Source organism: Poromitra crassiceps, assembly GCF_964638095.1.
Source record: "Poromitra crassiceps genome assembly, chromosome: 1".
Taxonomy (NCBI): domain Eukaryota; kingdom Metazoa; phylum Chordata; class Actinopteri; order Beryciformes; family Melamphaidae; genus Poromitra; species Poromitra crassiceps.
Window position 1 is genome coordinate 84561084 of NC_139623.1, and position 14622 is coordinate 84575705.

Genomic DNA, 14622 nt, shown 5'->3' on the forward strand with positions numbered 1-14622 from the left:
CTGTCAAATTTATTTTGATGAAGGTTCCTGATTTGTTTTCTATGTCTGATGATTGTAGACTTCAGTACCTGTTTACTGAAAAAGTGTTCCAGGTAGCTCAGTTTGTGTTAATTGCCTACCAAAAGTGTAGGATGGTACTTTATGTTTGAGGTGTTAAAATAGTTTTCATCGTCTGACATGTTTTGGAGATATATCATATTCTGTTCTTTCTTTTTGTATTGCTCCTGTATGTTATGAATGTAGTGTCTTGTAAGCCCATGTGGGCTGGGCACCTTGGTGCATGATACTTTGGAAAATAAAACTAACTAACTAACTAACCAATGCAGATACAGTATAGAGAGATGGCTCTTGCAAGTGTTTGACATGCAGTGTTTAACTGTTGCAGTCAGTGGGAGCTACAGTACAAGATGATATAAACTAATACTAAAATACCAATCTTGCTCTCATGTGACTGTGGCATGCTACATCTAAGAACCACCTGGTTGACGTGTGAATTCTGGCTCTCAGTTCTACCAGTTTTGAGCTATGCCAAATTCTCTCTATTCAATATTCCAAATAGCATGCTGTTTTGAAAGATATGACATTTATTTTCATTCACTGGCACTGGGTATGTTGTAGTTACAAAGTATCAGACACACACACACAAACACACACACACACACACACACACACACACACACACGCACACAAACACACACAGCTAACGATACACACTGTTGTTGCCAGGAAACGGACTCTGGGGTTTACACCTGCCTGGCTTCCAGCTCCAGTGGAGAGACGAGTTGGAGTGGAGTACTGACTGTCAAAGGTAAATACTCTCTGCATGCATTAAATACATGCAGATTACACATCTGTGAAGTGGCAGCATGTAATAAAATGTAATATGAAAAAATAATACCCATCGTGGTGCTGAAAATAGGCCTGCATTACAGCTATAAAACGATAATGCTGAATATTTTTGCTCGATATCACGATTGTTAATCTGTATTATATTGTTCAATGATTTCAGGAAGAAAATTATTTCATTGCACTTTTTGCATGTTTTATCAACAGTTTGACTATTTTCAACCACCGCTGTAAAGTTAAATGTTGCAGCTAAAATCATGATATATGATTAGACACAAATAACTGTACAGCTGTATTTGCATAATGAAGCCTCCCCTGCTCTACTCTGCTCTCCCATTGGAGCGACTGTTTCGGTGGCAGCCGGATGCCGCTCCCGGCTTATTACAAGCTCTGTCATTGGCTCCGACCATGGCCCCTATCTTTGCATCGGCGTAGTTTCTAGGCCGAGCGCCTGGCGCAGTGGGCGTGGACCAGCGCACTTGATATCTTGGTGTTGGCGCTCCACGCAGCCTATAGCATTACAACCACGCCTTTTAAGCGTAAAATTATGCACCGTCATGCTCATTGGATAAGTGCAATAAACGAATCGCACGCTTGCCTTTTAAGCTCCAATTCCAGTGGTCCAGCAAAACCAGACAAAAGCCAAGCGCTCTGCCCCCCCCCCTCCCTTCATCCAGTCTGTCTGTCTCCATATATAGGCTATTATTCCATATTATTATGCTTCTCAAACCAATCTAACTGCAGTTTAAATACTGCAAGCATGTAAATACCCTACACTATAGCAAGATCAAAGTGAAAAGAATGTTCTAAATGCATCAGCTAGAAAAATATAGCCTATTAGATTGGTGAAAGTTTGTCCAGAAAGATATCATTTTCTCTCGCCTGCTGCAGGAAGGATGATGCACATAAATATACCCTACATTATGTAAAGTCATTGCATAAATGTGTTTTTATTGTAAAACTAAATGTGAAGTAGGGCCAAGTTATTGGAGCGGACATCACAGTATAGCAGATGACAGTAGAAGCGCGTTCCGCTGTCACTTATCTAAATCACGTTAAATCGACAAGAGATATATATAGGCCCAGGAGGACATATATGTTTCACATAGGGTGGTGTTTTCATTTCGATGTTTTATTTGGTCCAATATTGAAATGTTCTACAATTGCAGGTTGTGTTACCATTACACATTATTTAGATCCTCCCTTAATATAGGCTAGGTTTTCGGCTCATTTGGTTGCTATTTAGTAGCGAAATGGAGAAGCACAATGCATGCTGGGACATTCACATTGCAGTGAACTTACAACTTCTTTTTTCTATGGGACGTGTTGTGTCTGTCTGAGCGAGGGAGTCAGAGAGAGAGAGTCGTATTGTGCCTGTCAGACTGATATGAGCAAGAGAGAGGCAGTGACACAGAGAAGGGTGACAGAGGAGAGCCAGAGGAGTGCTCCGCGCAACCGGCGCACTGAATAGGCCTGCTTTTCAAAAGCGCAAAGCGCTAAATTTACGCCAGGTGGGAAGATATCATTACGCCGATATTTAACGCCGAAACGCCCATTCTCGCCCATTCAGGGAGTGCGCCACGCCCATTCGGCCTAAAGCGCATTTGGCAGCGTAAAGCCATATTGATATCTTCCCGAGGCAGGCGCAAGGCACGTTTTTTAGCGCCGAAGGCCCGTTTTAGCGCCGAAGGCCTGTGGGAGAATAGGGGCCGATGTCAATCAGAGCGGCTTCCGCTCGCTCATCCCTGTGTGTCGCTGTAAATAGTGCCCTGCCGCCGCAGTGAAAATAGCAGAAACTAAGCTAACGGCAGAAACCTACACGCTAGCTCGTTGCTAGCGTGTCGTTGAAACTATTTTCCAAGGGCACTGCCGCTAAGCGCCCCCCATCGCAATCCCACTATGGAGACCTGCGGCGCCAGACTCCTCGGACGGAAGTCCAGTGGTTACCAAACTGGGGGTCGTGCCCCCAGGTGACATAATACCTGACCACATTGCATTCACATTGCAGAGACATAATACCTGACCACATTGTGTTCACATTGCAGAGACATAATACCTGACCACATTGTGTTCACATTGCAGAGACATAATACCTGACCACATTGTGTTCACATTGCAGAGACATAATACCTGACCACATTGTGTTCACATTGCAGAGACATAATACCTGACCACATTGCGTTCACATTGCAGAGACATAATACCTGACCACATTGCATTCACATTGCAGAGACATAATACCTGATCACATTGTGTTCACATTGCAGAGACATAATACCTGACCACATTGTGTTCACATTGCAGAGACATAATACCTGACCACATTGTGTTCACATTGCAGAGACATAATACCTGACCACATTGTGTTCACATTGCAGAGACATAATACCTGACCACATTGCGTTCACATTGCAGAGACATAATACCTGACCACATTGCATTCACATTGCAGAGACATAATACCTGATCACATTGTGTTCACATTGCAGAGACATAATACCTGACCACATTGTGTTCACATTGCAGAGACATAATACCTGACCACATTGCGTTCACATTGCAGACACATAATACCTGACCACATTGCGTTCACATTGCAGAGACATAATACCTGACCACATTGCGTTCACATTGCAGAGACATAATACCTGACCACATTGCGTTCACATTGCAGAGACATAATACCTGACCACATTGCGTTCGCATTGCAGAGACATTATACCTGACCACATTGCGTTCACATTGCAGACACATAATACCTGACCACATTGCGTTCACATTGCAGAGAGGTTTCCGCCTGAAATCTACGAGCTGCCCCCACTGTAAAAAGTGGCAAAAATGAAGTGGAGCAGTGACACAGATCTTATAAAAGGGGGCCTGACAGAAAAGGTTTGGGAACCACGGCCCTACAGGAGTCCATTCACTTGCACACAGCCGTAGAGTCAACGAGCAGCTGAGGATAATCGAGGCACTTAACCCACCCATTGCTCCAGCGGTTGTTACTGGGCAGCTTCCGACTGTGTGTAAATGAGTGTAAATAAATTAACACATTGAATGCCAGCCATGTTTTCATTCCTGTAGGTAAGTTGTGCCAGGGGTGTTTTTGACGATTCTGGCTCATTTTAGAACAGCCGAGGATTCTTTTCTGTTAAGAATTCATGAACATCAATCATCTAAAAATAACTAATAGAATGTGTGCTTTCTCTGTCTAAAAGAGTTAGTTTGCAGAGTTAGTAGTTATGTAGATATTAGCCGTTGAGTACAGCATGGTTTCAGCGTCTGGAAATTTATTCAGAGATAAATGGCTTTTTGTGAAACAGTCACTTTAACCATTCATTTTTGGCATCAGTAAGACCGTCAGACATTCTAAACAATAGTTTTGAACAGTAATTTCCTCCATAACAACAGGAAACACCCCTCTCATTCAAACTCCTCCCTCCGTGTGTCTTCTCCTCCTTCCTCCTGGCTTCAGCGGGCGTGTCAGAAGCGCGTTGTGCTGCCTGCCTGTCTGTCTGCGTGCCTGCCTGCCTGCTTGCCTGTCGGGCAAGACGAGTCTGAAATGGATTACTGTAAAATCGCGTCGCCATTTCCTTGAATGGCTTGCTTCCGCGGTGTGTGTGTGTGTGTGTGTGTGTGTGTGTGTGTGTGTGTGTGTGTGTGTGTGTGTGTGTGTGTTCGCGCGTTGCTGCGCGGCTCTGGGGGGAAGGGATCTCTGTCCGTTCTGTGTGTGTGTGTCCGGGCTTCTGACGGTAAAATCGCCAAGCCATTTCCGCGGGAGGCGGCTGCTTTTGTGGCTTTTGGGTCCCGTGGCTGTGACTTCTCTCGGTCTCTGTCGCCACTTAGTGGTCGGTAAAATAGATTACACACATGCTCTTGCTCCAAATAGTTATCTCGAAGATGTAAAAGGGGTTGATTGATGTCCCACTGTCAAAAAAAAAAAATCTTTATGTAAGACGAGTTAGTCCGTCCTTGGCACTTAAGCGCTGGATTATGTAAGACGAGTTAGGTCGTCTATGGCACTTAATGAGTTAATAAACCTTACAAAACAGTAAAATCACAGTATTATCTCCTTGCAAACCACGATGCATTGGCACGTCCGGGACGTGCCCTTTCTCTCTCTGTGGAAGCCATTAGGTGTATCTAAACATATTTCATTAGCAGCATTAAATGAGGGAGTAAAGACTCAAGAGGCCATCTCATCTAAGGTCGTTATTTGACTATTAGTGCTGCAGTGTTGCGATGGTTATTTGGCGGTCATCAGGATCTCAGAGTTGTCATGAGAAGGAGGAAACAAGGCCGGCAACAGCAGAAGTGTGTTAGAATCGAGCCTGCAGGAACAGTGATGCAAGGCTTCAGTCAACATTAGCAGCATGGCATCGAGGACATTAAGAGACTGTGAGGGGACGTCGCAGTGAAATGACATTTGCACCCTCCTCTTTTCTTCCAGAGAGTGCAGACTCGGATTCTCAGGCCGCCGAGCCCTTCCAGTTGCCAGGCCCTCCGCACAAACCTATAGTCACGGACGTGTCCAAGAACAGTGTAACTCTAACGTGGCAACCCAACGCCCATGAGGGAGGAGCTGCCGTCACTTCCTACATCATCGAGGCCTTCAGGTGAGCCGTGTAAAAAAAAAAAAAAAAGACCATGACGGGACACTGAAATGTTAGACTAGCACATGCTTCCTCAATCCTCAGATACATGTGCAATCGCCAGCGGCTTCTGTTCACCTGACAGCAAGGGGTTTCACCGGCAAGACGTAGTGCATGGAAGGATAATGCTATTCCTATTCCATGCTACTAGTGGACCTGTGGGACTTAGCCCAATTCAGCCCAATCGCGCGTATTTTATATCGCACATGTTTTATGTGCTCTCCGTTTTGCACAACCAATTGCCCCAAACAAATAAAGTTCTTGAATCTTGAATCTTGAAAATGGCCGAACACAATTCTGCTCACTCACAGACAGACACTTTGCATTGTTATTACAGGATAGGAGTCCCCCCTGAACAGGCGCCCCAACCAAACAGAGGAGGTGACCAGGACACACCTACCCTTACTCCGCCTTCCCTCCTGCAGACACAGCCAATTGTGCCTGTATGGATGCCTGACCAAGCCGGAGGTAACACGGGGGCTCGAACCTGCGACCCTCGTGTTGGTAGGCAGGGAATCTACCCAGATCCCTGAAAATTAAACATTTGTTAATGAGAAATATATGCAGTTTCACATCATTTTGGACCCTTATTATTACCTATCTGTGTACAAACATTTTGACAAGCTAGAGCAGATAATAAATAAACATCCAAAAAGCTTGAAGACAAAAAAAATACAGCCATTAGACCTGGGAAGTCATTGATGCTCTCCATATTGATTTGACATCCATTCGGCTTAGGTGGTGCCGAAAACAGCTTGGGTGTTGCGCCTCAGACTTACAATGGTAGGGAAAGCCCTGTGGTTGTGCTTTGTGGGTAATTTATGCTCAGGAATCTGGACGCACCTCAGTAGGAATGACTAAAGAATCCTTCAGCTTTTCCCTCCGCCTCAGATGGAATCTGCTCAGATCGATGACTGGGAGGAAATCTGTTATTTCTCTCCGGAAAAGTTGATTCGGTGCAGCGGGATGGGTGGAGGGACGGGTGGAGGGGAGGGAGGAAATGCGGCTCCAGATAAAAATAAGCAGTGGAAATGTGTCCATCCAATTCGATAAAGCGTGCTCGCATGTGTGTACACACACACACACACACACACACACACACACACACACACACACACACACACACACACACACACACACACACACACACACACACACACACACACACACACACACACACACACACACACACCTACCTACACATACACACACACACACACACACACACACACACACCTACCTACACATACACACACACATACACACACACACACACACACCTACACACACACACACACAACTACACACACACTCTCACACACACACACACACACACACACACACACACACACACACACACAACTACACACACATCTTGGAGGTGAGTAAGGCAAACTGATTCTTTATAAAGCCGCTGGAGGACCAATGGGATTGTTTGCAATAACATTTCCTTGCCTGAGGTGCTGGGGTTTGTTTGGAGGAGTATGGGGAAGAGAAAGGGTTGGGGATGGCCTCTGTGTGTGTGTGTGTGTGTGTGTGTGTGTGTGTGTGTGTGTGTGTGTGTGTGTGTGTGCGCGCGTGCGTGCGCGCGCGCGCGCGTGCGTGCGTGCGTGTCAATGTGCGTTCGTGTGTGTTTCTGCAATGCATAATAGGTTCTTAGTGCCTTTTCTTTTTAAAGACCTACCATCTTCCATATTCTCCCTGTGAGACTACGTTAATTTTCTCTTTTATTGGGGCAACAGCCTTGGTGTGTGTGTGTGTGTGTGTGTGTGTGTGTGTGTGTGTGTGTGTGTGTGTGTGTGTGTGTGTGTGTGTGTGTGAACCTCCTCCCAGTATCTCCTCCACAAATGTATGGTCTGTCTGTAACTCAAGTGAGCTTCTATCACCTAGCTACCTACTAGATACTTGATTAATTAGGTAACTTAGGTAATTTTATTATAGGAAAAATAACAAATTTCAGACGTCATGCTTGAAGGTAGCATCGCACGCGACAGGTCGCACTGGTGCTGTTTCCATTGAATAGAGAGACTTTTATTGACCAAGCTTGATCAAGTTGAATCCCAAAGCATTTGGCAATAAATTAGTATAAAACGGCATGGCTGATGGCTGTTTTCTTTATCGTTATTCTTTATACTTACTTTTATAATCCAGACAGGTCGAGGCTTCACAGGCTAACATTTTGTTAGCTGTTTTTACACTTTTAATTTGAAGGCAAAAAGGGAAATGGTACGTGTGAAATGATAGAATTGACAGACCAGTGTCAATTCAATCTACTATCACACCATTTCCTTTTTCCGCCTTCAAATTAAAAGTGTAAGACCCAACTAACGAAAACATTACAGTATTCACAAACAAATGACTTGCATAGTTATCTTTTAAATTGACAAAAATTTACATTTGTACCCCGTGGCACAATTCAAACGGGATCAAGAAAGTATCGTCTCTCGTCGTTCGCCCCCATTCATATTTTTTCAGATGCTGGTACTGAGAGAAAGGCAGGAAGTGACGTTCACTTTGGCTCTCTATTCACAGAGTCATTTTCCTCTTCGCTCTAACTGTGCAGGTCTGCAGTAAAGTCCACTACCCTGGGGGGAAATCTAAAGGTGTCAAACGAATGGTTGGAGAGGCCTTTGTGGCTGCTACTCAACCAAGGTGACAATAAATTCACAGAGAAAAAGGGAGAGAAGGGAGAAAGAGGAAACAGGGTTGGGGGAGTTGCACAAGGCCGAGAACATGCCCCTGTTGGCAGCTGTGCATTTTCACAAGCTTCATTACATTATTACTCACGAAAGCAAATTGTATTATTTGCCAGAGATCTTCTAGAGAGCACCACATTTTCCCCACTGGCCAACTTTGCTCACATCTGCTATTGTTTACCAGGGTTGGTGCAATGCACTGCAGGAGGAAATACTGGGGGACGCCATAAATAGACGCCTATTGCCTAGAGATCTTTCATCTGTCAGTTCATTACGTAGCAGCGCATCAAATCAGCATTGCAAAGCACACACAGCAGCTTAATGTGCATCACAATATGAAACTTGAAAAGACACACAGTCTTTGGGTTGTTGTCTTTTTCAGTGACAGAAAGGACAACTGTCACATGAATGAACAACAAATGCAATATGTGGGCGTTCGGGGAGTGCAGAGGTAGATTCCCTGCCTACCAATACGAGGGTCGCAGGTTCGAACCCCTGTGTTACAGTATCTCTGGCTCGGTTGGGCGTCCATAGAGGCACAATTGGCCGTGTCTGTGGGTGGGAACCCAGATTAAGGGTATGTGTCCTGGTCGCTGCACTAGTGCCTCCTCTGGTCGGCCTGTTTGGGAGGAGGGGAACTGGGGGAATAGCATGATCCTCCCACACCCTACATCCTGCCGGTGAAAGTCCTTGCTGTCAGGTGAAAAGAAGGCTGGCGACTGCACATGTATCAGAGGAAGCATGCGCTAATCTAAAGCTCTTCCTAGATCGGCAGAGGGACGGAGCAACGGCCAGGACAGCAGGGGGAATTGTCCAAGTACAATTGGGGAGAGAAATGGGGGGAAATACGGAAAAAGTAACCCTTTATCGAAAAAAAATAAATACATAAAAAAAAAAAATGCAATATGTCTCCTGCGCAAAGATTGCAGCAAACATTTTGACATTGAGCAAGACAAGTATAGAGAGACAAAGTGAAACGTCACTTCCTGCTTTCTCCCTGTACCAGCGCTGCGAAAAATATGAATGGCGGTGGACGGAGAATAAGGTTACTTTTTTGATCCCGTTTGAACTGTGCCACGGGGTGCCAACGCTAATTTTGTCAATTTAATACTTAAAGGGGGACTAATACCGCATTCATGACAACTCGGCCCGGAGGTTTCAACACGGAACCTCCGCCCTGGACAGATTTGCGTTCACGCTGCACCTCCCGCTCGGGGGGAAAGCCCAAACTGTTGCTATAGCAACCCGCGTTAGCATGGTAGCTACCTACCAGCGAACAATGCTAACCGAACATGCTGAATGCTGAATTTCACACAGAGCGAAACACAGATGATACAAACACATATGAAACGTTAACATTACATAATTAAGAACTCAACTTGTGTGTTAAAACGTCAACAAACGTCTTTATAATAATTCTGTGATTATCATTAACGATGCAAGTAGCCATTTTGATGTGGCTGTGACGTCAACTCGGAGAAACCGGAGCTCTGAATGATACCCGAATTTCCGAGCTGTAATTCTGGCCTGGACGACCGTTCAATTCACTTTTTACAGGTCGGAACCCATTTTTTCCGGCGGTCTGAGTTGTCTTGAACGGGGTATAACCCCCCCAGATTTCCTGCAAAACGGCTCTCCACTCGATCTGAAAACCCCGCAGGCAATATGGCCGCCCACACTCCTCTTCTTACCTGGCAGAATTCCTCCCCCATAAAGTAACATATCTTGGCCAATAAGTATCTAACATACAAAATAAAACAACCCGTAATATCTTAATTTTATGTAGAATGCAGAGGACATGTAACTGTTTAGTTAAACTTGCATTCCAGGAATATTGTGCTCTAAAGATGACGATATTGGCTCGAGACTGTTTCGTCCTGAAACCCACACGCTTTGCGGTGGTAGTTTTAGCGTAACCTATGTGCGATTCGAGGCGTAACCTATGTGCGTTTTAGCGTAACCTATGTGTGGTTTGGCGTACCCTATGTGGGTTTGGAAATAACGCATCCGAGATATAAAATGTTATGAATATAGCCACGTTATGAACAAAAAAGTAACGCTGGTGATCCGTATGGAAACAGTGTTACTCGAAATGGTTAAAAGTTCTATCAATTTGGTCATTTAGTGGCATTTTACTGCCATGTAACATAACTAACTAGCGGCTAACATTAGCCACAATAGGCATTACCCATGAATGCATTGCTCTTAAAGGGCTCGCGCTGCGTGAACTACAGTAATAATCAATGGGGAAAAAAACAAATTTTCACATGAGTGGGGCGCGTGCTAAACCCACCGTGACGTCAGGATGTACCAAATATCCCATTCATTTGAGGGCACAAAAAAAAGCAGTGTTCCACCCATAGAGGGCACTTATGCCAGTTAGGCTGCTGAAAAATGATACAAATGGTAGAATGGCAACAGTTTGCTCTCAAATGTGGAAATTTTGACCAGAATTCTTCACACACAAAGTCATATATATTGGTTAAAAGCTGAAAAAAGTGTTTTGGGGGTTAGTTACACTTTAACTTTGCATGTCAAGAAAGTCGCAGTTTGTCGCCAAACTGTTGCACTAGAAGTTATCAATCAGAAAGACTACGGGCCCTATCTTCCCCCTGGCCTTAGGCGCTAAACTGGCATTAAACGCAAAAAAAACACACTTTGCGCCTGACTTGGGAAGATAGCATCATGTTTTTAGGCCCCGAAATGCACTTTACGCCGAAAAGGCGTGGCGCAGTGCCAGAATAGGCCAGAATGGGCGTTTCGGCCTTAAACGCTATCTTCCCCACTGGCGTTAATTTAGCGCTTAGCGCTTTTCAAAACCAGGCCTTATTCAGTGCGCCGACTCCCCTACCAAAGCCACACACAGACACACATGTGAAATCTCCCAGCATGCATTGAGGCTAATACATTTTGACAAGAAATAGCAACCAAATCAGCCTAAGTAGGCTAAGTGGTAGATATAAATAATATTTATGTTAACACAACATGCAATTCTAGAACATTTCAATATTGGACAAACGACAAACTGACTTTCTTGACATGCAAAGTTATGTTTTAAATTGACAAAATTAGCATTGGCACCCCGTGGCACTATTCAAACGGGATCAAAAAAGTAACATTCATATTTTTCGCAGCGCTGGTACAGGGGGAAAGCTTGAGTGACATTTCACTTTGGCTCTCTATAGCACCAAACGGTGACATGTCAGTTGAAACCAGTTTCCTATAATAGTATGCATTCTATAACTCTAACCCTAAAGAATTCAATGCTTTACATACTTTAACTACAATTTCATCCTTTCGCCCTATTCTAGCCAATCAGCGGGCAGCACATGGCAGACGGTAGCTGACCTGGTCAAGATGGAGACGCATACGATCACTGGCCTTTTCCCCAACACCATCTACCTCTTCATCGTCCGGGCCGTCAACGCCTACGGCCTGAGCGACCCCAGCCCCATCTCCGAGCCCGTACGAACTCAGGGTCAGTACCCCATCCTTACACCAAATTCAAATTCATACCTCCTCAAAATACACTATATCAAACGCTAAGTGAATATGTGTGTTTCCACCAGATGTGAGTCCCACAGGTCAGGGCGTGGACCACAGGCAGGTGCAGAGGGAGCTGGGAGAGGTGGCCGTCCAGCTTCAAGAGCCCGTCACACTAAACACAGCTTCCATACAAGTGTCCTGGACTGTGAGTATCTCCTGGTGCACTTTTCTGTTTGAAACCTTCATTTCTTTAGGGAAGGTTGAGTGAGGAACACCCTCTTTTCTAGCAATGCTCTACTTCATGTTGACACAGTTGTTGGGGGTTCAGTGCCTTGCTTAAGGGAATGCTGACAGTAGTTTTTGAGCGAATAGAGTGTTGTTTGCTCAGTTTCCCCCACCCGCATCTTCCCAGCTGCTCCAGGATTTCAAACTGTATATCCTATGTCCCCCAATGCCTCTTTCAATCCATCAAGGTGGATCGTCAGTCCCAGTTTGTCCAGGGCTACCGGCTCCTCTACCGTCCCAGCGGGGGGACCTGGGTCCTCCAGGACATCAACTCGCCCTCGGAGCGCAGTGCCGTCCTCGCCAGCCTGCTCAAGGGAACCGAGTACGAGATCAAGATCCGGCCCTATTTCGATGAATTCCAGGGCAAAGACAGCCGAACGTTGCTGGTTCGAACCGCGGAAGAAGGTAGGGAGTGATGGTGAATTTGTGGGAAGTGGAAATTATTCTGAAAGCATCACAGTGCAGTTTAAAAAAATGCCAACTCATTAGACTACATTAGTTGACTTGCATTTCAGTAGTGTCATTTTGGGGTTGATTTTCAACACCAAATTAGATCACCTTCAATTTTGGTTCAATTATATTGATCTCTGCTTTCATTAGATTCAGCTTGATAGTCATTACGGTTTGCTATCTTTGCAGCCGGAAGTCCTCAGGCTGGTCTATATTGGCTGTGCCAAAGATGGCTCAACTCGCCTTAGGAGCAGACCAAAACACCATTATCTTTTAAATCAGTTGTTACAACTCATTTTTATAGATTTGCCTTCAAGTAATGACCCTTTTTAATTTCCTTCACCTCCTTTTTACGGTTTACTTTTATGTTTCTTACCTTGCTTTTATTGCTGTTTTGTTTTTGGATTTGGATTTTTTTTTTACTCGTGTAAATTGCTTTGAAACTTTGTTGTTGATGATTATTCAGGTGATGATAAATATTCGTATTATTATGCCATTCAGTGTGCTGTGTTTTCACTATCAGTATGCTCTCTCTCTCCCCACCTCTTAAAGTCCCCAGTGCCCCTCCCAGAGCTGTTACAGTGGTTACAGTGAAGCTTAGCAACAGCTCCACCATCAGCGTCTCCTGGGAGCCGCCACCCAGCGAGATGCAGAACGGCATCATCCAGGAGTACAAGGTAAACACACCTGAGTCAACTCAACCTCTATCTGTATGACACATTTCACACACAAGGAAACTCACTGTGCTTCACAGAAAGGCAGTTATAGATTAATGCCTACAAAAATAGCACAATCCTGCTATAAAAATATTTATCACAGAGAAAACATACACTATAGACATATCACATACAGCAGTGATTCTCAACCTTTTTCATATCAAGGACCCCTAATAGTCCACATTAGGGGCACAGATGAGATGTTGTCTCTCAAACCCCTGAAAACATTTGTATTGTTAGATATGATTTGGTGAAGGTGATTTAGGCAAAAGCCATTACTAACCCCAACCCAACTCTCTGTGAATCCCATCAGGTTTGGTGTGTGGGGAGTGCCAACGACAACCAGACGCGCTACTACATTAACAAGACAGTGGAGGGCGAGGTGTTGTTCACGGTGCTCAAAGGCCTGTTGCCAGGAGTCCTCTACCAGGTGGAGGTGGCGGCCGTGACCAGTGCCGGGGTCGGAGCTCGCAGTCAGCCGGTGTCCGTCCTCATTAGTGAGTTCATCCCCCCCACCAATATGATATTTATATATTTCCCAACACTAATGCACACTATTATCCATGCCTGTTTATTTTATTTATGGGTTGGTTTATTTTTCTCATTCCTGCTGATCTCCAAAATATGCAAATGTCCTTTCAGTTACAGCAACTCTATCACAAAAACACTTGCAATGTGGATCGATGAAGAGAACGTTGTTCAAAAGTGGGCATTCTTCATTCTCGTGCTATCTCTACCCTTTCCCCCCCAGAGCTGCCAGCTGAACAGCCCGTCATGCCCGGCGGCGGTGACAGCGGTGAGGAGAGCAGCGTGAGTCTGGCCGAGCAGATCACCGACGTGGTCAAACAGCCGGCCTTCATTGCCGGTATCGGCGGCGCCTGCTGGGTCATCCTCATGGGCTTCAGCGTCTGGATCTACTGCCGACGCAAGAAGAGGAAGGAACTGAGCCACTACACCGCCTCCTTCGCCTACACACCGGCAGGTGAGGAGGAGTCAGGATGACCTGAAGGGATGTTTCATTATTCACGGTTCCTACGCAAGTCTGGAAAAGTATTCAGAATGAGTTTGATCATTTCCAGATCTTGAATAGTTTGGGAATTTGAAAAAAAAAAAAGGTCTGGAAGAGTATGGAAAATGGTTCAGGTCCGATACAAGAGAAAATAATGGATCCGCACACCACTGGAGCTCCCGTGTAGTATTTTTATTTTCTTTTTATCATGCGTGACGTTTCGAGCCGGTCGGCTCTTCTTCAGACGCTTTTCCCGAGGTCCGATACACACATAATTACAGCTTGTATGTTGTTGTTGAAGAATAATGTTTAGATAGAGGGATGCAGCGTGCTCTTATTACATAGCCGCTGTCAGCATGCATTATATCAAATACTGACCAAACTCAAATCCAGAGACACCATCTCTGCTGCTCAAGGTCAAAAAGAACAATGAGTGTGAGTGTCTTGGTTTACATTCACCACTATCGCATTGGAGGGGCATCAAA

The 14622-nt window shown here is 45.0% G+C and overlaps 1 protein-coding gene across 1 annotated transcript in view; it reads left to right on the forward strand.

Annotated features, from left to right (window-relative positions):
• robo3 (roundabout, axon guidance receptor, homolog 3) overlaps positions 1 to 14622 on the forward strand; it is a gene marked incomplete at its 5' end in the record, with an annotated part of 291513 nt that overhangs the window by 262882 nt on the left and 14009 nt on the right. The window contains 8 exons of the mRNA XM_083638663.1: positions 727 to 808; positions 5294 to 5459; positions 11503 to 11669; positions 11761 to 11882; positions 12151 to 12367; positions 12965 to 13089; positions 13442 to 13625; positions 13880 to 14110. Of these exons, the coding sequence (XP_083494789.1) occupies positions 727 to 808; positions 5294 to 5459; positions 11503 to 11669; positions 11761 to 11882; positions 12151 to 12367; positions 12965 to 13089; positions 13442 to 13625; positions 13880 to 14110 (1294 nt within the window). The remainder of the gene's footprint in view (positions 1 to 726; positions 809 to 5293; positions 5460 to 11502; positions 11670 to 11760; positions 11883 to 12150; positions 12368 to 12964; positions 13090 to 13441; positions 13626 to 13879; positions 14111 to 14622) is intronic.